We start from the raw sequence: 23,027 nt of genomic DNA, 5'->3' as shown, positions 1-23,027 counted from the left end.
TATATATATATATATATATATATATATATATATATATATATATATATATATATATATATATATATATTAAATCGCGCATCAAGTCGCGTTGCGCCAACCGATAATGGATTCGGACGTGTATGTCGCGATCAAATATTTATTCATTATGATAAATAAAAAGCGGGCACACTCTGTAGCACTGATCAGACGGAAATCGGTCGCGCTATCGGAGGGGAGGGAGGGAGAGAAGGAAAAAGGGAAATTATGCATGGAATCGCGCAAATAGATCGAACCTAACTTACAATCCGTCACGCCGCTATGACTCGTCGTCGTTCAGATCAAACGCGTCCGTCGTTCGTTACGATCCATGCTGCGTTTCGCGACGGCCACCCCCGCTGTCGCTATCGATGAATGCGAAAGCAGGAAGCCGCGAGATGATCGCGGAACGAGCAAGAAAATATTGCCGGCGACCGATTATTTATGACGCGACGGACACGACGCGAGAGAGCGAGAAACATAGAGGGAGAAAGAGAGAGAGAGAGAGAGAGAGAGGCGGAACGACGTACAACAAAAGCATTACTCGTGTCGCGAGACAAAAAGCCGGGATGTGCGAATGCGAGATAAAAGGGAGAAAGGGAGCACCGGGTCGCAGGACGAGGAGGGCACGAGACGCAGCCGCGCGACGCAAACAGCAGAGCACTTTAGTATCGTGCCATAGGTAACAAAATGTAATGCCCATTGTCGTCGTAAAAAAGACAAAAGCGCGACCCGCGCCGCCAACAGATTCCGAAAAATAATTTGCATCTGGCATTCGCTCGCGCGAACGCGTCCCGCCGCTGTAAATCCCGTCTAATCTGCGCGCCACGCGGGATTCCCGCCGCGGCGGATCGCGCCGTTTAACGTGCGTTAAGCGCGCCGTAGATGCGCGTTTAACGCATCGAAACTGTCACGGCGTTCCCATTCGTACCGCAAGAGGCGCATTAAAGAGAACCGCGTTAATCTCCCGCGCGCAATCATCTTTTTTTTCGGACCACGCAAAAGAATCAGATTCGGGCAACTTTCAATCACCCCAAATCCATGTTGAAAATCTATATTTTTCGACACATCTTTTTACAGACCGATCGCAGATACATTCCCAATATCTTTGTCAAAATTTTAAGGGGACCAAGTACTTTTGCGCGCGGAAAATCAGGCCTTCGTTAAAACGCTCGCCGTTTAATGAGGACTAAAAAAAACTTCCTAGGAATGTAATCTGTGAAGATTTTGTGATAAAATGATGAAAAGAGTTGCAAGAGAATAATATATTATGGAGATACAAGTAATTGCAAAAGGGATTCATTTAGTAATTTTGCCACGATATAGCGAGAATGAAAACAGATAAAAATAATAAAAGTAAAACAGCCTTTTGTTTGTAAAATTTGACTTCATCCGTTGAAAAACGTTGAAATCCATTGTGAAACAGATAATAATTTGTTTTTATAACTGTAAAATTAATAAAAATACCTAAATTTTTTGAAAAATTTGGTTTCTTGTTGCTACCTCTACAAAAAATGTTTTGTTTGTTTAACAAGTTTAATGAATGGTACCAAGTTTTACAAATAAAAGACTATTCTAATTTTATCTTTTTTCATTCTTGCTAAATCATAGCAAAACCATAAAATGAGTCACTTTTTAAGAGTATCTCCATAATATATTTTTCTTTTGCAATTCTTTTGGCGTCGCTTTATCACACATTCTCACACGGAAAAAAAGGTTTGGTTGAATTAACCAAATATCTTGTCGAATATGAACGATCCAGAAATTCCAATTGAAGTAATTCGAATTCTATTTAAGTCGACCAAAAATCTTGTTAACTTAAACAGAATTCGGGTTACTTCAATCGAAATTTCTGGATCGTTCATATTCGACCAGATATTTGGTTAATTCAATCAAACCTTTTTTTCCGTGCACAGATTACATTTCTAGTAAATAAGTTTATTTATATATTTTTAGATTTCGCTAAACGGCAAGCGTTTTAACGAAGACCTGTTTTTCCGCGCGCAAAAGTGCTTAGTCTCTTAAAGCGAGCTTGGAAAGCTAAAGAAAGCGCTCTCTTCGTTTAAACCAGCTATTGACAACACGCGGCGTGAATACGGTTGCTCGAAATTTCCTACGTCCACTTTGTAATCCCGTATCCCAAGTGACATGTCGATATTACGACGACGTTCACCGGTGGTTTCCGGAGCGCTTAACGCGTTAATAGAACGAGAGTGCGGACACCGGAGAAGGGAAGAAAGGGCGAACGAGAGAGACAGGAGGGCGAGCGAGGGCGTGCGGAAAAAATGTGCAAAAAGCAAAAAGTCGTTGGCGTGCTCGCGATCGACTTGAGATCAGTGGATATGCAGTAAAAAGTAATAGACCCGGCGGGGTTGGAGTCCGGATATAAAGCGCCGGGATACGCGATCTCTTTCGCGTATACGAGGAGAAAAACGAAACAGCTAGCCGACCAGCTAGCTAGCTGGCTGGCTGACTGGTTAGCTGCTGATTCGTCGGCTAACTGGCTGGTTGGTTCTGACCAGTTCAACAGATATACTCGCGAATGAAAGCTGGAGAAACCGAGATTAGCATATTCGTCCGGTCCGAGTTTCAATTATTAAAATGCGCAAACACGAGAATCGAGGATAGAACGGACTGATAACACGCTGTCTCCTTTTGCCGGCAAGGAGCTAAACAGTTTCTGCGGAAAATGGAAAGGCAGAAAGAGCGAGCGAAAAAGAAAGAGATTTATTAAGCCTTGAAATAAAATCCCTTTAGACAAACAATAGTACAAGTACAGTATACATATAAAAGTATGATGAAAAAGAAGATAAAAACAAAAGAGAAAGGTACTAGTTAACGATCAAAGAAAAAAAAAAAGAAGAAAGAAATAGAGCGAGATACGTATGTTTCGAATGTATGACACGTGCGTTAAAACTGTTATCGCTTTTATGCAGATTGAAACGAATCGCGAGCGACGTCGGCAAGTCAACGTTGCGGAAAACGCCGAGGAAATCGTCCGGGGGAGCGAGCAGGGGTGGAGGATAGACGCGATGGAGGCGCGTCATCTGGACTCGACGTAATTCAATTAAAGAGAGAGAAAAGGGGGAAAGAGTGAGGTGCCGCGCTAGAAGTGTGTCACGTTCTCTCGCGAAAATCGAGAAAAGCCAAGTTTTATTTCTGGATAAGACAGTATTGCTCATTGTGTCGCGGGACGTCCGACGTCCGGCCGATCCGGCGTCGCGATACCATTTAGCGAGATGGAGTTATGAATGAGCGTTTAAAATTAAAGCGCCGTTGGGAAACGCGATATTTAGCGAAGTACACTTCGTAATTGCAGAAAAGCGAGTCGAGCGGCCGCGCGATATATTTGATATGTTTTCTTTTCTCCCGCTGATTTCCCCGCTGCTATTATCGTAACACGCTTCACTTCGTTTCCGTATGATAATTCGTCAGCTTAGAGAAGCACGAACTCGGGACGATATTGTGAGAAAAAACGTGCCCGCGTACCCCCATTATGGAAAGTGCATTTCCCTGATTGATGTAACGTATCATCCACATCCACGTGGTGAAAAATCGTTAATTAACCATTTGATGATAATTGCGGGACAAAATGAGCGAGAAATATACGGTCTCGTGAAAAAGCCGAGCCGAATATAATAATGCGATAATTCGAAGAACCACAGACTAATGTGTGACGATATTGTGAGAAAAAATATTCTCGTCCATTACGAGAGGCAGATTCCATTAACGTCACATATCATCTACATTCATTCTTCATGGAAAATCGTTAATCAATGGCTTGATAACAATCAAAACTAAAGTACACAGAAAATATACGTCAAGAGAAAAGAATTTAATAAAAAACATTTATTTTTAGCAGGCACTAATGACATATTCGTTTATATTACTATAAAATATTTTTTCCGAATAAGAAAATATATATTTTCTCAAAACTACAGACTTATGTGTGCGTGATAGAGATGTGCGAATCGAAGATTTTTTATGTCGAATCGAATCGATGAAATTTCACCCGAATCAAATCAAATTAAAAGATTTTTTAATTAATATAATCATTGAATTCAACATGAAAATAATAACTTTAGTATGAGAGAGATAACATTGATCATATGCTATCATATGAATTCATTTTAAGGTAAGAAATTCATTTTAAGATAATGAATTCATTAACGTAACGATTCGATTCGATTCGGGTGAAATTTCATCGATTCGATTCGACATAAAAAATCTTTGATTCGCACATCTCTATCACGCACACATAAGTCTGTAGTTTTGAGAAAATATATTTTCTTATTCGGAAAAAATATTTTGTAGTAATGTAAACGAATGTCATTAGTGCCTGCTAAAAATAAATGTTTTTTATTAGATTCTTTTTTCTTAATGTGCACTTCTTGCATACTTTGCTTTTGATTGTTATCAAACCATGAATTCATTTTAAGGTACTAATATATAATATATTTTAGTTCCAGCCTTGAAAACTACGCAACGACACATATCGATCCGACAGTTGTCGGTAAGAGTTTATCTAAAAGCCATTATCTTCTTTTGATATTTTTGAAGAAAATCTTAATGTATAGCAAACTTTTCAAGTCATGCTAATTAAGGCTGGATGTCTTTAATAGTACTTCGTTAATGCTAATGTACGCGATCTGTATTCGAATCTTTTCGATTCGAAATTTTCGAATTATTCGGATTCGAATCATAGGGATTCGAACTTGAATCGAATCGAATTTCACTTGATTCGATTAGTTCGCACATCTCTAGTGCGTGATGATATTATGAGAAAAAATATTCTCGTTCATTGCAAGAAGTGCATCGTTCCATTAACGTCACGTATCATCTACATCCATTCTTCATGGAAAATCGTTAATCAATAGTTTGATAACAATCAAGGGTAAAGTAGGTAAAAAGTGCATCGAGATAAAAAATCTAAGAAATAAAAAATATTTATTTTTTGCGGTTACTAATAATATATTCACTTACACTACTATAAAATATTTTCCGAGTAAGAAAATATATACATTTTCTTAAGAACTCAGCTTTACGTAAAAGCAATTATTCTATCCAAATAAAAATGATTCAGATTTAAACAAAATTTGTCGTTAATACCCATTATATAAATTTATTTTTTAGACACTTTTTCTTTCAGTGTGTATACAAGGTGTCCCAGTTTCGTCTCCGCAACATTCGTAAGAACGTAAAACGAATAAGGTGAACATAAAAGTCCCGTGCCGTTTTACGATATTCACAACAAATCTCGAGAAAGTAATTAAAGAAGATTGATGAATGATCATGCACGATAAGGTAGATGAGCTGTGGTAATGTATGCTTTTTATTTAGGTCAAAAGCAAAAAAGTCCTTCATTATTTTGCAGATAACCATGTATATTTTTAATTATTAATGAAAAAAAAATTATTGCATGATTGTGCGCGATAATGCTATAATAAATCTTTGATATCTAAAAATCTAAGTGGTCATTTGCAAAATGATAGGGAACTTTTTTGTTCAGTTTGACCTAACATATACAACGGCAGACGGCGTCGCTACAGCTCATCTGTCATGTGCGTGATCATTTATCAATCTTTTTTAATTAATATCTCCAGATTTATTGCGGATATCGCAAAACGGTATGAGACTTTTACCTCAATCCGTTATATGTTCTGGGCACCCTGTATATCACAGTGACATGGAAGAACCGGACTGTTCGCTGTATGAAACAACTCGATGATTCAAACAATTGCAAACTCGGGACGGAATTGTAAGAAAAAAATATCTCCGCCCTCGACGAGAAGTGTATTGCTCCGTTAATGTGACGTATCACCCTCGTCTTTCATGGAAAATCCTTGATTAATGATTGGACACTGACCAGAGGAAAAGTGGACGGAAAGTGTATATCGCAGTGTCGTGAAGACCGAATCGCTCCCCGATAAATTGGCCGCATTATACATGCGTGAATCGCGATATCGGCTTATGAATAAATGATCGCGGTAAAAGGCGCGGGAGTGAGTGAGAAAAGGGAAGAAAGGGAGAAAAAAAAGAGAAGTATGTCGCGCAAGGGCGGTAGTTATTACCGGATAATAGCGCGCGATCTTCCTTGAACGGTAAATTGCCTATTATTAATTCTCACTGTCCGTCACTTCTTTTCGTTACTAACCGTTACGCGCACAACCACCCAATCAAGTGAAACTCGATTCGATTCAAATTCGAATTCCTACATGGAGAAAAATAATTTGCTGGCCCAGAAAATGTTCTATTAGTCTAACAAAATCTTTTCGTTATTATATGGACAGCAAAAAGATTTGCTACGAGTACTAATCATTATTTGCTGAATCTAATTTGCTGAATCTACAAATTATTTTGCTGTAAAAACCATGATGGATTTATATAAGCACCTGGAAAAAACAATATGGTTGATCCATATAGAAATCTGGTTGTGCCAATCAGATTCAATAGTAAAATACGGAACAAATATTTATGTGGTTACTGTAACCAAAGAGCAATGGCTGAGTTATGTTGCAGCAGTGATAATACATGGTTAATACAAACGCGGCTCGTTACACGGCAAACAAATATATATTTATACACTCAGAACCAATTTTCACATGTATACATCTCTAGTGAATGTCGCGTAGTGAATTGCTTTTGTTTTCTAATATCGCTATTTTGCAATATAGCATTGATTAATGCAACTATATCGATATTTAGTTTGTCTATGCGAAATGATCCCCTTACTAATTTCTGGTTGCCATAACCAGATCACGCGAAACTTCATTGATGTAGTTGACACACCAAAGTAAGTCAAATCAACCATACACATAACTATCATACAAAGATATGTAGAATGATGCAGCTATTTGCTCACAACTAAATATTTTTTGTTAGGTGCACCACATCTTTGCAGTTGCAGTTTTGCTCCGATAGCAAATAAATCTGTTAAGGATACATTATTTTGCATCGATAGCAAATTAACGTGATTCTTAGAACAATACACTCAGCGAAGTTTTTTATCCTGGCAACAAAATTACTTCTGCTCTGATAACGAATAATTTGTAAAATTAGTTACGTCAACTAAATTTTTAGCTGTCACTACGAATATGCAGTAGCAACGACGATTTTGCTAAAAGAGCAAAATTATTTTTCTCCATGTATGATTCGAATCCACCCACACACGCATAGAGACATACGTCCCGTTGTCGACTCGAGTCATCGCGATGTAACCCGATGCAGCTCAACCAAGTGCAACGATACGATTCTTTTATATCATAATTACTAGCTTTTAACAGTTAATCGATCGGATATCACCCATCTCCAGCGGCTCCATTATTGCCAGTCGAGTCGAGTTTCGCGCGCGCGTTATACGGATTTACCCCGATATATCCAGGGGCCGCTTCCCCGAATGCCGACGTGACGCTATTAACTAATATATATACGGCGGCTCGGCAGAATCACAGTCGTTTAATTTGCGCACGCGAGCGAGCGAACGCGCGGGCGGGCTGCGCTTTTGCGCGACCGATCAGAAATTGAGTGGGAATTCAGGCGGGATTAGCGCCAACGACCATTCTGAAGCGGATTACCGTGCCTAAGCGCGATATACACTCCCGGGCTGAGCCACGCAGCCTTTGATACGTTAGTCAAAGAGCATTTAAATCAACCGACTCGACTGGACGCGAAATGCAAATGACTTTATGAATGCGACAGCTAATGCCGATGTTGTTAAATAGCTGGGCGCATAGAAATCGCGCGGTCATAGCTCATTGTTGATTCATGCACGCCGCTCGAAATAATTACACGAGATAATAGTTTTGCTAAGTGGTGGTAAGCGCCGACGGATAACGGAAACTCTCCGCGCGCGTTGCCCTGTAAGAATAGACAGCTAAAATATACAACGTTTCGAGATATTCTCACGCGCGTTCATACAGCTGAGAAATTAAATATAAGAGCGAGAGGAGCCGCGCGAGATGTAAATGTGTGTTACCCCGGAAAGACGGTGGCGGACACTAAAAGCAGCATTCCTGAAATATTTAGTCGGTTTGGTATAAAACCCGCCTCTCACGACGAGATTCTTTTTTGGTCTGTGAAGCATTATCTTATTTCCGCTTCTTTATAAATAAAAACACCGCTATAATTTGCTCCTATTATAAAACCTGTCTCCCCTATTAAGTATTTTTTAAATGTTTAAGCGGTCGTTCCTCGAACGAATAATCTGACCTCGAGTAGTGTATAAATACATTGACCGGAAATAAAGACGACTACGGAAAAACAGAGAGAATAATGTTACCTTTTGTTTCGTATAATTTCGTTCCTACTACGTTCTTAGTAGTTCAAAAATAAATTGCTAATAAACTAGGGAAAGAATACTTGATGTATTTACAGCTACAATCGCCCAGAGAAATAATTTCTTTTATTAAATTCCACTATAATATTAGTAATGGTAGCCTTAAATGCATGTTACCATCTTCGTGTTTGGATAACCAAAAATATGGTTGGGGCCAAAAACTATAAGTTTTACAAGATCAAGCATTTTTTCCCTCAGTGTAAGGCTTATTTCGCTAAAGAGCATAGCAAATTTCACTAAAAATATAGCAAGTGCTTTCTGGTAGTACACCTCAGTTACATATAAGTTAGCAGATACGAAACGAAAGGATAGTGAGAGTTACTATGGAGTGTCAATCTATTTCTCGCTTACACAGCAAGTTTTACTATAAAATTCCCTCTGTGTGAAAATATATTTGCTAAATGGTATACACACACATGAGGACACTTGCACGAGTCGTTTCCCTGATTGTTTCCAGCAGCCCCGTTAAAATTTTGATTCCCGCTGAAAGAGTAGCATCGAGCGTGCGGTAGTTCCTGCCGTTATTTTGCAGCGAGAGAATCGATCTCGCCGATTGCTCCACCCGTTGCGTTACTTCTCTCGGCACGGCCGCGATACCTCTATTTCGAAAACCGAACGTAACTTCGCCGTCGACTACCTAGATAACGTGATTCACCGTGACATGCTTTCCAAACGATAAATCAAGCGTCGATCTTATCGTGCCGGTTCTGACAATTTGACGAAAGCCGTCGCAGATATTTCACGTCGGGTAACAAATAATTTTCTCGGGGAATACGGGACGATACGAGGGAATGCTCGGGAGCCCGACATCGCGAGGAATATTTTCAGGATATTCGCTCTCTCTTCTCCTCAGTGTCTCTCTCTTTCTCTCTCTCTCTCTCTTCCCCTCTCTGTCTTTCGCGAGAACACTTGACAAACGTCCCGATCTCTTATTCCTTACGCCGTCACCGACGTATCAGCATTCATTACACGAGCAGGAGGCGCCACGAAAAGTCGATCGTAGCACAAAGATCGAGTCCCGTCGCCACGAGATCGGCCCGTGTATATTTATTGTCGCGAAAATATTTCACGGGTACTCCACTTTGCCATGTACATCGTCACTGTGTCGCTGTACTAGTATGTGTTACATGGAGCCAACGCGGAAAATCGATCGGCGTCATTGTTTATTTACGTCACGCACTCGAATTTAGTTAAGGAGGATTCCGTAATGGGCTCACGTAGGGGGTTTGATAATCTCAGGCCGTCAAAGACATATAACGAGGAAACGATAGATAGATCTACGAATTAACGGGCGACCTGGGCGCGCCGCGGACGATATATATATATATATATATATATATATATATATAGAGAGAGAGAGAAAGAGAGAGAGAGAGAGAGAGAAAGAGAGAGAGACAGGGGGAGTTTCATTCTCTTCTCTCGTCGCTCTATTGCTGCAATTATTACTCGCGAATAAATTTGCGAAGGCACGCGCGCGCGGAGCTTCTACGTGCGCGACGCGCCACGTTAAAGGTACGTAGTAAAAGGCGACCTGGTATTAATACGGGCGGAAGAAACGCAGTCGCACGGCGATTTCTTCGCTCTTTCAGCGACGACAAATGAGATTACTCGCGCCTTGAAGCAAAAATAATTAATATTCATAACTCGATATTTAATATCGAGAAAAGAACACGGCCTACTTTTCTCGGCTGAGCTCGATATTTCATATTCACGAAAGGGCGATCGCCCCTTACCCAAATGAGGTTCTCAGCGATAACTGATCAAATTCCTCACCGTATCAATAAATCATGAATCCCGCCCATTGGTCCACTTTTTTGCCAACACACATATGCACACATATATTAAGATGTATATAAAGAGACAACTCGCATGATGTACTCGTCCGTTGAAATATTCGTCGCATCGTACTCGCGTCAAATGTTCATCGCATCGCGGCTGATGAATGTTGTATGTGGCAATATCAATATTCGGATTGCACGATGTCGCACGACGCCGTGTTTCTTGGCAACTTGCAACTTTCACGAATCATTCCGCGACATGGAAATCGCGCGAGTATCTCACGAGACAAAAACCCGAAATAGAGAGATCTCGTGCGGCGACTTGGAGAGAGGACTTCTTCGCGTCGCGGCATTTTTCCACGTTGTCCTCTCTCTCTCTCTCTCCTTTCAGGTCAAAACCTGCTCTGTCCCTCCCTCCATCAAGAATGTCGGAGGAGGGTCGCGCGGAAGAAGGAGAGAGAGAGAGAGAGGAAGGAAGGATAGGAGGGAGAGAGGGAGGGAGGGAGAGAGAGAGAGAGACGGTTTCTTCGCTAAAACTTGACCGGCTTGCGGGCACCGAAAGGATGAGGCTAATTCACGCTGACGAGCCCTGACAAAGATATAACGCCGCCGCAGTCGTCGCTTGATAACCCGTGCATTTTTAACGCCCCAATCCTCAACTCGAGGGAGTTTACCTTCGACGATATTTTTAACGGGACGCCCGCCTTCGCCCCGAAATATTTATCCTCCCTGATAAATGTTGTACAACATTGTTCGCGCCGTGGGCGTGTAGTTTTTCACGTAAAAATTTCAAGCTGCCCAGCTCCTACTCGCCCCCTCCCCTCGCTTCCCTGGAGTATATTCGTCGGTGGCGCGATTAATTCCTAACGTGGACGTGGCAACAACAAACGAGCGGCGTATTTCGCCGGATCAAATCGCGGAAATAAAGGCCGCCACCCCTCCCTCTCTCCGCCGCTTTTGATCGACGCCGCGCGCGTGTTTAATCGGCGAATGACAGACGGCAGCATTATTGCGTAATATTCCGTTTGCGAATATTGATATTCTCACATATCCGCATAAACAGCCGGCGCAAACGCAAAATTCACAGGCAAATACAATGGGAGGATGCGGCTTGACGCAAAATTCGATCGGGAAAGAACGATCGCGACGTAATGAACCAACGGTGTGTGTTCCCTTCGCGGCGCGATGGGCCGAATATACCTGAGGAAAGGTTCACCATTCGATTGGATCGCGCGCTTCTTTCACTCCCGGCGCTGCATTCTTTGACCCCTCAAATTCAAAGCTCGAGAGGCAAAGGTATCCCCGGATCAACCACGACTCCCTGCGATCGCAGGCTCTTTGTTGGCTCGATCCCCTCTCACAGAAACGTCCGGCACATTGGTAATTTTCGAACGATCGAAAACGAGAAAAACGTCTCTCTCGTAAACAGAGTCGCTCAATGTGTACACAACATTATTCTCCCGACGGGGTGAAATAATAAATATATTGTCATTATCAATTTGTGCCTCAAAATGCTTATTTATTAATAAGGAAACTTGATTCGCGAAGTAAGTTTCTGCTTTCAATTTCAAATATCGCATATACCATTTGTAATGTTATCGCGCATTTTATACATTATAACATTCAGCGGACATGGAAACGGAATAAATAATAAACAGCGTATCGAAAGCTTCCAATATAATTTCTTCTTTTCAATATAACGATTCCTCGATGTTCCATAAGATATTTCAACCGCCAAGCTGCGATATGTTCAATTAGAACAATCGACAGATTCGGCGATGGAAATGAAGAGAAGGGAGAAACCGATTATGATTGAAAACGGGGGAGAGTCGACTCCAGCTTTGCCAATAAACTCACAGTTGAAAGAGGCGTTTGATTTTTACACTATTCGCATATATCGCGTTTATTCGAAGCCGCGAGAAACGCAAGCTGCAAAACACGGCTGACACGAGCCCGAAATGTCACGTGGAAAATCGCGTTAGATTGCGAAGATTGCGCCAAGCCACACGACCCAAAAAATTACCCGCAAAAAGTCACCACCACCAGAGACAGAAATTTCAAACTCACCGATGGTCCGCGACGCGCAGTCACAGTCCGCAGAATCACCGGATCGACGAAGACCAAGATGACTGCGACGGCTACGATGATGATGACGATGATGACGACGAAGAATCACTCAGATCGCACTCGGATCGTCCTCGAGATTTGACCGCGAGACGACGTGCCGCGTGACCGCGATTCGAACCGCGAGCCCAAAACGATGCGCGTTCGTTCGCATCTAAAATGCAACTTAAACCGTAGCGCGCGCTTTGCCGGCTGCCTGAGAACAGCCGGCGGATGTGGAGGAGAAGGGCAAAGTCGGCGCCAGCGCACTGCGCTCCTGGTGGCTGCACCCGGCAGTGCAGCCGAATTGCTACCTTATCGACCCGCGCCGATACAAAGCCGCACCTCCGACACGCGACCGGTAACTTGCCGCGCAGTATCGCGACTGTGTCGTCGACTACGTAACCACAATAAACTCCCGTGCGCGAAAGATACGAAATAGAAAAGAAACTGTTTACATTGCTGGGCCATCACGTCGCGTAAACTAACCGACAAGTATTACGATGGAAAAAAGATTGTTGTCATTCAGATTCTGACGGAATAATGTTTATGATCAATCGTGGCAGTGGATAATAAACACGTGACGCGTTGGGCTCGCGTTGATTATCGGCGAACGTTAAAGACGAGCAATTGTCGGTTGTGTATAGTTGTGTTTACGTATAGACAGGCGATGTTTATGCCTTTAAGGCTTTTTTCCTTAGAATGATCTATAATTCACGACAGAACTCGAGAGTGTTCTGTTTGTTTGATTTCTTTCATTGCAAAATATAGAGAATATTTTTGCACATTTCTAAATGTTCGTTTTTCTATAGTTTTAATGATCGAAATATTTCGTCAAATTATATATAAGTACGACTGTTTTCTACATGACTATTTTCCTGTTAACTCAAATATTTTTCATCAAATTATAGATATATAAATATGACTATTTTTTATGTATATCCGATAATTTAAATATTTCATCATAATCGCCCATATAGCATACAATATTTATAAAATAATTTAGAAATATTAAATATTTTATAAATATTCAAATATCCGACAAATTTAGATATAAAAAAGAGTACATATTAAATATCCAAAAGATATTTATAAAGAATATTTTCCACAATTAATTAAAATATGATTTTACTTAAGTAAAAACCTGTCTTATTTATTAATAAAAAATATTCTTCATAAATATCTTAAATATATTTATCATTATACTTATCATAATCTTTTATATGTTATTATATGCAATTACAAAATATTTAATATACTTTTTAAAATATTTTAAAATATTTTACTTTTTAAAATATTTTATAAATATTGCGGACTGTCTGCAAAATTACAGATGTATAAACATAACTCTATATTTTTCTGTATTTATAATGACTTAACTATTTGGTCAAATTACAGATATATATATATGACTGTTTTTTGTGTATATCTAATGCTTTAAATATTTCATTACAACCGCATACAGCATGCAATATTTATAAAATAATTTAGAGATATAGATATTAAATATTCAAATGTGTTCGAAAATACAATTATAAAAAAGAATACGTTAAATATTGAAAAGATATTTATAAAGAATATTTCCCAAAAATAATTAAAATATGATTTTACTTAAAGTAAAATCATGTCTTATTTATTTATGAAAAAAATATTCTTCATAAATATTTTAAATACTTATCATAATCTTTTACATGCGTTATTATATGTATTTACAAAATATTTAATATCTCTATTTCTAAAATATTTTATAAATATTGTGTGCTGTCTGCAAAATTATAGATATATAAACATGACTCTATATTTTTCTTCATTTCTGATGATTCTAATATTTTATCAAAAAGTACGACCAAGTTTAATCAATTTCAATTCTATCATAATTGGCCAATAGCTATTTGCTGGTTACAACAAGATTAATTAACAATTAAATTAATCGGAGCTTGGTAAAAGTCATTCTAAATTAATAAATATTAATAATATTTATAACCTGCATTAATAAATATTAATAATATTTATAACCTGCATTAATAAATATTATTAATATTTATAACCTGCATTATATTTAATTGATAAAGACTTTCATCTCTATTATTTCTTGCAAAACTTTTATGTTTCTTGTTTTATGTTTCTTATTTCTTGCAAAAACTTTTGTTTCTTGTAAAGCTTCTAACGATACCATTTATTTTAACAAAATTTATATATTTTTCTCTCAAATCATGAGACGCATTACTTTGATACTAATACATCTTCAATCTAGTCATAAATAGCCACAATTTTATCAAAAAATAGTATAAAGTTTTAAATGTCATAAAATGGAACTAAAAGCTTATGAAAACTTGGTCGCTTTCCTTATATAATTATTTTTGGTAAAAATTCTAGCAAATAAAATCACTTGTGAATCATAACTCATCTAAAGAAAATCTAATCTAAGAAAGGGTAAAGTATTATGTTTCTTTTTACACATTCCACAGTAAACGTCACTGTCTAAACGAACACATCTCGTACTCGGAAGGCAATCGGAATTTATGAATTCAAAATATCACGAAACCGTCATACACTCGTGCACGTCGTCGATGACGCAATGCTTACCTGAAAAAGAAAGCAAATCTAGAGTCGAGCAGTCCGCGAGACAAGCAATTTAGGATAACCGCAGTGTGAACATGATGAATAAAGATGTGATAAGATCAAAATAAAGTTGACAAGATCAAACAAAAAGTCTAGAAAAATCTGATCGGCTATTCGATAACTCAAGTATCAGGCGTTCACGTTTTTGGCGATTCACAGTGCTTACCTTAGCAAACGACGTCTTGTGCGAGGCGGAGGCTGATCGTCGATGCGTGGACGGGAACTCGATCGCTCGCACTCCGGAAAACCGGGCGTGTGACGACCCGCACTTTCACAACGCATTTTCGACGAGCATACGACACTTTGAAATCGCGACGACTCGCAACACGACTGCCGGCCGGAGATTGTGGTACATCGAACTATCGTTGTTGCTATCTCAACGGGTTCAAGTTCGAACACAAAACCGCCGAAATGGTCGCGGCATAGTGGTGCCATCTCTCGCGACGAGGCGCCGACTCGTGGCCGTATCTCAATATTTTGCAACGCCATCTCTCGTGACGCGGCGCCGACTCGTCGCCGTATCTCAATAACGGACGCGGAAGAAAATAGGATCCTCGTAAAAACGCGAAAATACACAGCGATCCATAAAAACGCTTTTAATCCGATATTCTTGAATATTCACTGATCACGCATCAATACACAACTCAACGCGTACGTCCGCACTTTCCTCACAGTCTGTCTCTTTCACTCCGCGGTCACAAGCACGTGACAAAATGTCCCGAAAGGCGGAGAGCGCCAAGAGAGATTCAAATAAATCACAAATTAACAAGGCACAGCCGAAAGAAACAGATTTATCGCGGTAATTGAAGTAACACTCGAAACACTGAAGCTCGCGTAAGAGACAGGGTAAGCGCGAAATGTGTAAAAGAAACAGAGAACGACAACAAGATAATAATGTTCGACATACCGAGGGTCTGCGTCTCGCAGCGAACTAGTCACTTGCACGAAGATGTGTAACGCGGATCTACGAGAATACGTCGGCGTATTTACGTGCCGGCGTAATAACACGAATAACCGAGCGCCGCGTACCACGTCCGTCCAGCCGGCGAGCGCGAGTGAGACTGAAGCTCGCGGCGACCGCGCGACCGCTCAAGGACGCGCCGGCATCAACGGCCCTTGCGAGCGCATACCAAGCACGTATACACGGCGTCCCGTTTCTATCGCGTAATTATCACACGACGATCGCAGAACAGTCCGCAACAGCGATCGCGCGGGTGCGTTTTACAGTCTTAGCACATCTCGCCCCTTCGTTTCTCGCGGGTTTACACGAACATAGAGAACGACCGAGATTCACACACCAGTGATATGTACAGTCGGGTGTAGCAAAACGCTGTAGACGCAATGAACTTCAGAGTGTAGCCGATGGTCCAAGGAGAGAACTTATTTTTTAATAATTCGTTATTTTATTGGGCCATTAACTCTCTGAAATTCGTCGTGTCTAATGCGTTGTCTACAACGGTAGAAGTAGTAGTAAGAAATAAGCAGTAAGCAAATTGATCAATTTCATTCTCACGATTTACCTCTTGTTTACCTTGCTTTAATCTTTAAGCCGTAATAAATTGACCAACCACACTCGATTATTTTAAAAATAATCAACTGTGGTTAGTTAATTTCTTAAAGCTTAGGAATTAAAGCAAGGTTGTGGACAAGGGGTTAAGAATAATCGATTGGTCCATTTATTTATTGCTTATTTTTTATTACTACTCCTACTTCTATTGTAGACCACGCATAAGCCGTTTTGCGACCTACTGTACCACTTTAAAACAAAACTACTGCCGCATTGTAGACAATCTTTGACGATGTTTCCTCTCTTCGATCAATTCATAGTTCAATATTCGTAAACGAAAGCGGCGAGGTGTCGACCATTTGATGACGTATTTTCAATGGGTGCGTTCAGCGAACTCAACAGTTGCACAACAGTTGAGCAATTCGTCAATGTAACTGGTCTAGATTTAGAGATCTAATAGCGAGAACCAATAATCGCTGATTACTCACTGAGCGCTTTTTTCGCTGAACGCGCCCAATACCTCATGAATATGATATGTAATTCGCGGAGTTTCTCGTCGCGGTTTTTTTCGACGATGGATAATCTTTTGGATAATACAACGATTGATTTTTCCGCAGGTGAGATGCTCAATAACTTCCGAATTATGAGCGATTAGAAACGAACTGGGAAGTAAACTACGCTTCAAAGAGGAGAACTGCGTTCCTCGGCTATTTCAAGTAAGATTTATGTTTTTGTCATTTTTATTCAAAGTTTATAAGTTTCTAGACATATATATATATATTTTTTTTTTTTTTTTTTGCCAAAAGTAAGTTGACTGCGTGTTTTTTACAGAATTTTCTATTGCAGAATAATACGGCGAAAAATGTCTTGTTTGGACTTCGTATTTTCAATGCCTCACGAATATCGTATGTAATTTGCAGAGTTTTTCATCGCGGTTTCTTTCGACGACGGACTCCTCTTAGATAATACAGCGACTGATTTTTCCGCAGATGAGATGCTCGATAATTTCCGAATTATGAGCGATTGGAAACGAACAGATTGGAGAGTAAAGTGCTTCAAGGAGGAGAACTGCGTTCGGCCATTTCCAGTAAGATTCATGTTTTTGTCATTTTTATTCAAAGTTTACAAGTTTCTCGACATATATATATATATATATATTTTTTTTTTTTTGCCAAAAGTGAGTTGACTGCATGTTTTTTACAGAATTTTCTATTGCAGAATAATATGGTGGAAAATGTCTTGTTTGGACTCGTCTTAATTAATAGTTTGTTCTTTGTAACTGAAGTCTAGCTATGTATTAGCTTGTACTCTCTTTCCTTTTACAGCAAATTACAGCTATATCTTTTCTTTTACAATAAATCACAACTATATACCTGTTCTTTTTTAAGTTTCGAAAATATGCACTAGTTTAGCTAGAATCTTATATCGATTTAATTCTTAGCTATACTATAAATTTTACTTTGTACAGTCCAATGATTATTTTGATTTTTAGCAAACTTTTAGGTGAGATAGGTAAAATAAAAAGTAAAATAATTAATATTAGCAAATAATAATGCCAAATCCTAAATCACATACAAAACTTTATTTTTCACATTGAATCGTTAGTTATATGCAGCAATGTTTCTAAACTACATGTAATTAAAACGATTTTCAACGTGAAAAATAAAATATTATAAGAAATATTGTTATGTATGTTTGCATCAAAATGACATGTATTTTAGGGAGCTGCATATAATTAAATTATGTAGCTGCATATAATTAAAATTATTCAATATGAAAAATAAAATGTTATGAGAAATATTGTATTATCGCACAAAAATGACATGTATTTTAAACACATTACTGCATATAATTATAATCATTTAATGTAAAAAATAAGTTATTTATATATAATGCTATTCATTAATGTAAAAAATAAAATGCTGTTTAATTATACATAACATTTCTCATAGTATTTTATTTTTCTCATTGAATTGTTTTAATTATATGAAGCAACGTTCTTATGAAATACATGTCATTTTGGCAATCATACACATTTCTCTTAGCATTTTATTTTTCACACTGAATAGTTAATTACATGCAGTAACATTCTTGAAATACATGTAATCTTGGCAATTATATGCAGCAACGTTGTTGAAATACATGTCATTTTGGCAATCATACATGATACGTATCTTATGCCATTTTATTTTTCACACTGGATAGTTTATTATATGCAGTAACATTCCTGAAATACATGTGATTTTGGCAATTATACATAACATTTCTCACAGTGTTTTACTTTTCTCATTAAATTGTTTTAATTATATGCAGCAACGTCCCTAAAATACATGTTATTTTTGCGATCATACATGACTACATTCCTCATAGTCTTTTATTATTCATGGGTGATATCGATTTCATAACGTGATCTTCGCGATATTCTCATAATCCGCGGTTCTTCGAATCATAATTTTGAACGATTCGTTGAATCTCTCCAAGTTTGAATAATCGCGGTATAATAGTGTAGTGAACGCAGCAAACACCAGACGGCGCTAGATGTATCGACGACGAGGTATCAGGCGCACTCGATAGAGCCGTTCGGTTCGGCAAGGGGAAGGGCGGGGGTCACTGACGTCATACTCGGCAATGTCCGTTCGCACTCGACTGGCCCGATCTCGCCCGAACGGGTCAATGTCTGAGGAGGCATCGAAAAATCCATGGTCGGTGTGGTGTTGCCGTGCACGACGAGGCAGAGAAGTCGTCGCTGATCGCCGAGTATCGTTCGATATTGCCGCGTGAACGCGCGCGCGCGCGCCCCTTTTTCCCCGTGCTCTTTCCGCGTAACGCCGCGATATATCGGGTGGCTGCTGCGAGAGCCCTGCGTGTCGTTTCTAGTCGGCCACCGGACCGGGGAACGAAAGAGAGTAAGAGAGACAGAGCAAGGCGGACCGAGTGCCGATTACGGGCGTTGAACGCGAGGACCCTACGACAACGACGAGAACGTCGGCGACAGCGACGACGGCGACCACCAGTAGAATGATCTTTTGTTGAGTGCGAGCGCTGTCGAGAACGGATACGACGACGACGACGACGACGACGACGACGTGAGAGAGACAGAGGCAGGCGGACAGGCAAAGGTACGCGATCGCGCGACCGTTCTCTTGCTTCGTGATTGTGAAGCCGCGTGCGACAGCAACGCGGCGAAATGCAGCGCGGAAGCCTGCCAGGTATGGGCGACGAGTAGCCCGAAGAGTGGAACAGCCGGAGCGACGAGACTCGTAGCGTAGTGCGACGGAGAGAGACGGGTTGTGAGAAAGAAAGAGCACGAGAGGAAGAGAGACAGACAGACACAGCCGGAGCGCAGAGAGGCGGCGGTGTTCTCGCGCGTGCGAGGAAGCGAGACAGAGAGGCGAAGCAGTGCCAAGATAGCCGCGCGAGAGTGGCGGAGGAGGAACAGAGAGGGACAGACGGACGGGACAAGCAGGCGGATCGAGTCGACGCGACACCGTCGTCGTCGTCGGCCTACCGCACGGTGGCGCGCGTGAGAGACATCGTCGGCGGGCGGTCGAGAACGCGAGCTACGTGAACAGGAGTAGTGCCGCGAGAAAACGGGATCGAGGAAAGAGCCTCGCCGTGAAATCGCGCGCGGCGGAAGCGGCGCTGTATAGAGAAGGGCGAGAGAGAGAGAGAGAAAGCCAGAGAAGAGCCGCAGCGCGCGCGCGCGCGCTTCTTTGCTGTGCGCCTCCGCCGTCGTGTGCGGTACGAGCCGTCCCGAAAACATTAGCCCCATCGTCGACGCTCGCACCCCTCGCTATTCACCAGCAGCAGCGCTCCGCAGCGTCGTCCCGCGCCCTCCTCCGCTCATTGGCTGGCGGCATCGCGCTTCTCTCGGGGATCAGCCGTCGTCATCATCATCGTCATCAGCAACGACGGCAGCGTTGGCAACGCGACCGTCTTACCGTCGAGAAAACGCATCCTACTCGTGTGAACGGGACGTGAGCTGCGCGACAAACGAGGAGGAGATCGCGTCCGGCTCGCGGTCGCGCTCGGGTGCCGAGAGAGTGCGCGTTCGTGTCGGTAGTGCGTCGGCAAGAAGAGAGAAAGAAGAAGAGAGGGTGGTGTCGAGAGTACGTATGCACGCGCGCTCGACAGTCGTGTGTGTATAGTGCGCGTGGACGACCGGCTCGTTCGTCAGTCTGTCTGCCAAATCGTGTGTCAATTCGCGCGTGTGTCTCTGCCGTACGCACGTACGTGCGTACGTACATTCGCCGTAGATACGGTACGCGCGTCGCTGGTGTCGCGGCACGCCAGAGGAAGAGAGAGAGAGAGGAGAATCGCCGCGCGCGCTCTCTCGAGCGGATCGCCAGAGCAGAGAGAGGAGACAAGAAGGCGGCAAGCTCTCGGAAGAGAGAGAGAAGGCGAGAAGAGGAAGAGTACGGCCGTGAAAATTGCGGCGGCAACGTGTCGTTTCCCGGTTTTGCGTTTACTTCTCGCTTTTCGTCACTCTCACCCCCTCTCCACCACCCGCGCCACCTCGCTCCAGCCCCGTCCCGTCGCCCCTCTCACGCGCTTACTCTCTCTCTCTCTCTCTCGCTCGCTCACTCACTCACTCACTCACTCACTCACTCACTCACTCACTCACTCACTCACCTCTCCGGTGTTCCTTCCCTTTCGCCCTTCCCCTCCCGGCCGTCGATCGAGCGCGGCCGTAGCGACGTAACGCAGAGGCGCGGGTAGGAAGAAAACACGAGCGAGTGAAGAGAGAAAAGGGAAAAGCGTGAGAGGAAGAAGAGAAGCGACACCTAAGAAGAAGAACGACGAAAAGAAGAAGATAGTGTGTGTGTGTGTGGAGTCGAGAGAGAAAAAGAGTGAGAGTTGGTAGCGCGTTTTGTGCGTGCGTGCGTGCCGGGGTGCGTGCGTGTCGTGCGTGTCGCCGTGAGCAGCGCGAGCGAGTCGCGCGCTCCTCGTGCGATGTGATAATCGCGGTTGTGCGGTTCCGTCATTGATGTGCGAGGTGGTGTTGACGGCTACGACGACGACGTCGACGACGAGGAGCGCCAGCACTATTAGCACCACCACCACTGCCGCCGCGACTAGGGGCTGCTTTTTGACGTGCACGTACGCGCGGTGGCGTAGGAGGGGGAGGAGGAGGAGGAGAAAGTGCTACTGCCGGTGCCGGCCGAGGAGGCGGCCAACGACGACGAGCCAGGCGACAATAGACGAGGAGAAGGCGGTGGCGGTCGAGACAGCCTCAGGATGAGCGGACGACCGAGGACCACCTCCTTCGCCGAGGGCAACAAGCCGCCCGCGAACCCACCCCTGGGAGGCATGAAAATTAGCAGTAAGTACCCCGGCGCTATTCGCGTATATGTATGAGACGTGCATGCCATAACCTCTCTTCTCTATATTGACCCGTCGCTCCGGCATGGCACCCCCACCGTCGCGGAAATCAAGCGCGTCCTGAGCGTGTAATGATTTCACACCGATATTATTGGCGGTGGTACCGTGCTCTCTCCTTCGCGAAATCTATTGACCCCCCGAGAGTCACGGTGGGTGTTCGCGTCAAAAGAAGATTGGGACGTCGAAGACGCGTGGGAGTGCCGACTGGGGCTGTGCGAAATGGTACTCGTTTTTTAACACGACCTCTGGAATCGGCACTGTCGGCTGATGAAGTGTAGCAATCCGTTTTTTTATGATTTTGGCAACGGAGCATGCCGTATTCCAATAGGAAGACGTATTTCCTGAGAATTACTAGAAAAACTAATTTTATTGGATACGGGGTGCGTTTGGAAACTCATCAAGAACTTTTAATCAGCCGAGTATCAGCCCTGTACAAGAGCGATTTTTGTTTATTTACAGTTATATGACATATATATATATATATATATATATATATATATATATATGTGTGTGTGTATCTTTTAATATATAACATTATATATGTGCGTGTAACAAGAAAATGGAGCCATTTAGCGCGGCCGAAATGATTACTTGCACCGAATTCAGAAACCACTCCGCACAGTCCTAATGCCGACTAGCGTGTCGTATAACCTGTCTTTGTCGCTATTTCTCTGCATGGCTTCACGAGGGATTTCCGTGTCACGTCAGGGTATCGCATAGGAAAAGCGAAAAGCGATCGTGAGTCGTTCGTGAAATTTGTCGTCGTTGTAGCGGCGGCACATCCTCTCATTCGCGATCATTAAGTCGAAGCTCGCGAAAGCTTCGATCTCCGACGTCGCACGCGAAAAAGAACCTTAAGCCAATCATGGCGTTTCGCGGATCCGCGAGTCTACGTAAGGATCATTATCGCGTACTTCTCGACATCGGGTATTACAACTCGTTTTCTTTAACCGCGCCTCGTCGCGGTTCTATTCCTCGCACTCTCCGTTGCGTTTTCTCCTCGCTCTTCCCACATTGCGATGGAAAATATCTTTCAACGTATACAAATAATGTATACAAAGCCTACATACATAATTATCTGTTGTTTTATCTGTCGTAACGTTACGCACTCGTAACATTATTCGCGGTATTCGTCAGAGAGCACTATCTCATTTCGCATTCATTATTTCACCTCAGTGTAGAAAGTGTAACGCGGTGCAGCTGGACGGAACAGAGCCTCTATCTTCCTCTTGCTCGTTCTCCTTCGCGTTCCTTTCTCCCTCCTTTTCCACTTCCCCCCCCCCCT

General features: G+C 42.1%; 2 protein-coding genes and 1 long non-coding RNA gene across 7 annotated transcripts in view; 2 read left to right on the top strand and 1 right to left on the bottom strand.

Annotated features, from left to right (window-relative positions):
* The window catches only part of LOC116848219 (connectin-like), a 334,937-nt gene extending 319,037 nt beyond the window's left edge, over positions 1 to 15,900 (bottom strand). Inside the window, exons 1-2 of one of the 3 annotated variants that reach the window (XM_032824092.1) lie at positions 15,020 to 15,900; positions 12,196 to 12,406 (exon numbers count right to left, since the gene is read on the bottom strand). The gene's annotated coding sequence lies outside the window, so the exon portion shown is untranslated. Of the gene's footprint in view, positions 1 to 12,195; positions 13,172 to 15,019 lie in introns of those variants that run through there. The other 2 variants (XM_032824093.1, XM_032824094.1) reach the window with 2 other exon arrangements.
* Positions 15,901 to 15,962: 62 nt separating this feature from the next.
* Positions 15,963 to 17,886, top strand: LOC116848206. Its single transcript, XR_004378926.1, has 5 exons — positions 15,963 to 16,067; positions 16,978 to 17,076; positions 17,207 to 17,265; positions 17,350 to 17,447; positions 17,564 to 17,886. It is a non-coding gene; the product is annotated as an uncharacterized LOC116848206 (long non-coding RNA).
* A 1,136-nt stretch (positions 17,887 to 19,022) lies between these two features.
* LOC116848208 (glycogen synthase kinase-3 beta) overlaps positions 19,023 to 23,027 on the top strand; it is a 53,074-nt gene continuing 49,069 nt past the window's right edge. The window contains exon 1 of one of the 3 annotated variants that reach the window (XM_032824069.1): positions 19,023 to 21,683. In XM_032824069.1, the coding sequence (XP_032679960.1) occupies positions 21,599 to 21,683 (85 nt within the window). In that variant the 5' untranslated portion in view covers positions 19,023 to 21,598. The remainder of the gene's footprint in view (positions 21,684 to 23,027) is intronic. The other 2 variants (XM_032824070.1, XM_032824071.1) reach the window with 2 other exon arrangements.

The sequence above is a fragment of the Odontomachus brunneus genome, unplaced genomic scaffold, assembly GCF_010583005.1.
Source record: "Odontomachus brunneus isolate Ranch 3 - 2012 unplaced genomic scaffold, Obru_v1 Obru_scaffold_091, whole genome shotgun sequence".
NCBI lineage: Eukaryota > Metazoa > Arthropoda > Insecta > Hymenoptera > Formicidae > Odontomachus > Odontomachus brunneus.
The sequence above is the reverse complement of the archived record's forward strand: the minus strand, read 5'-3'. Positions and strand labels throughout refer to the sequence as shown.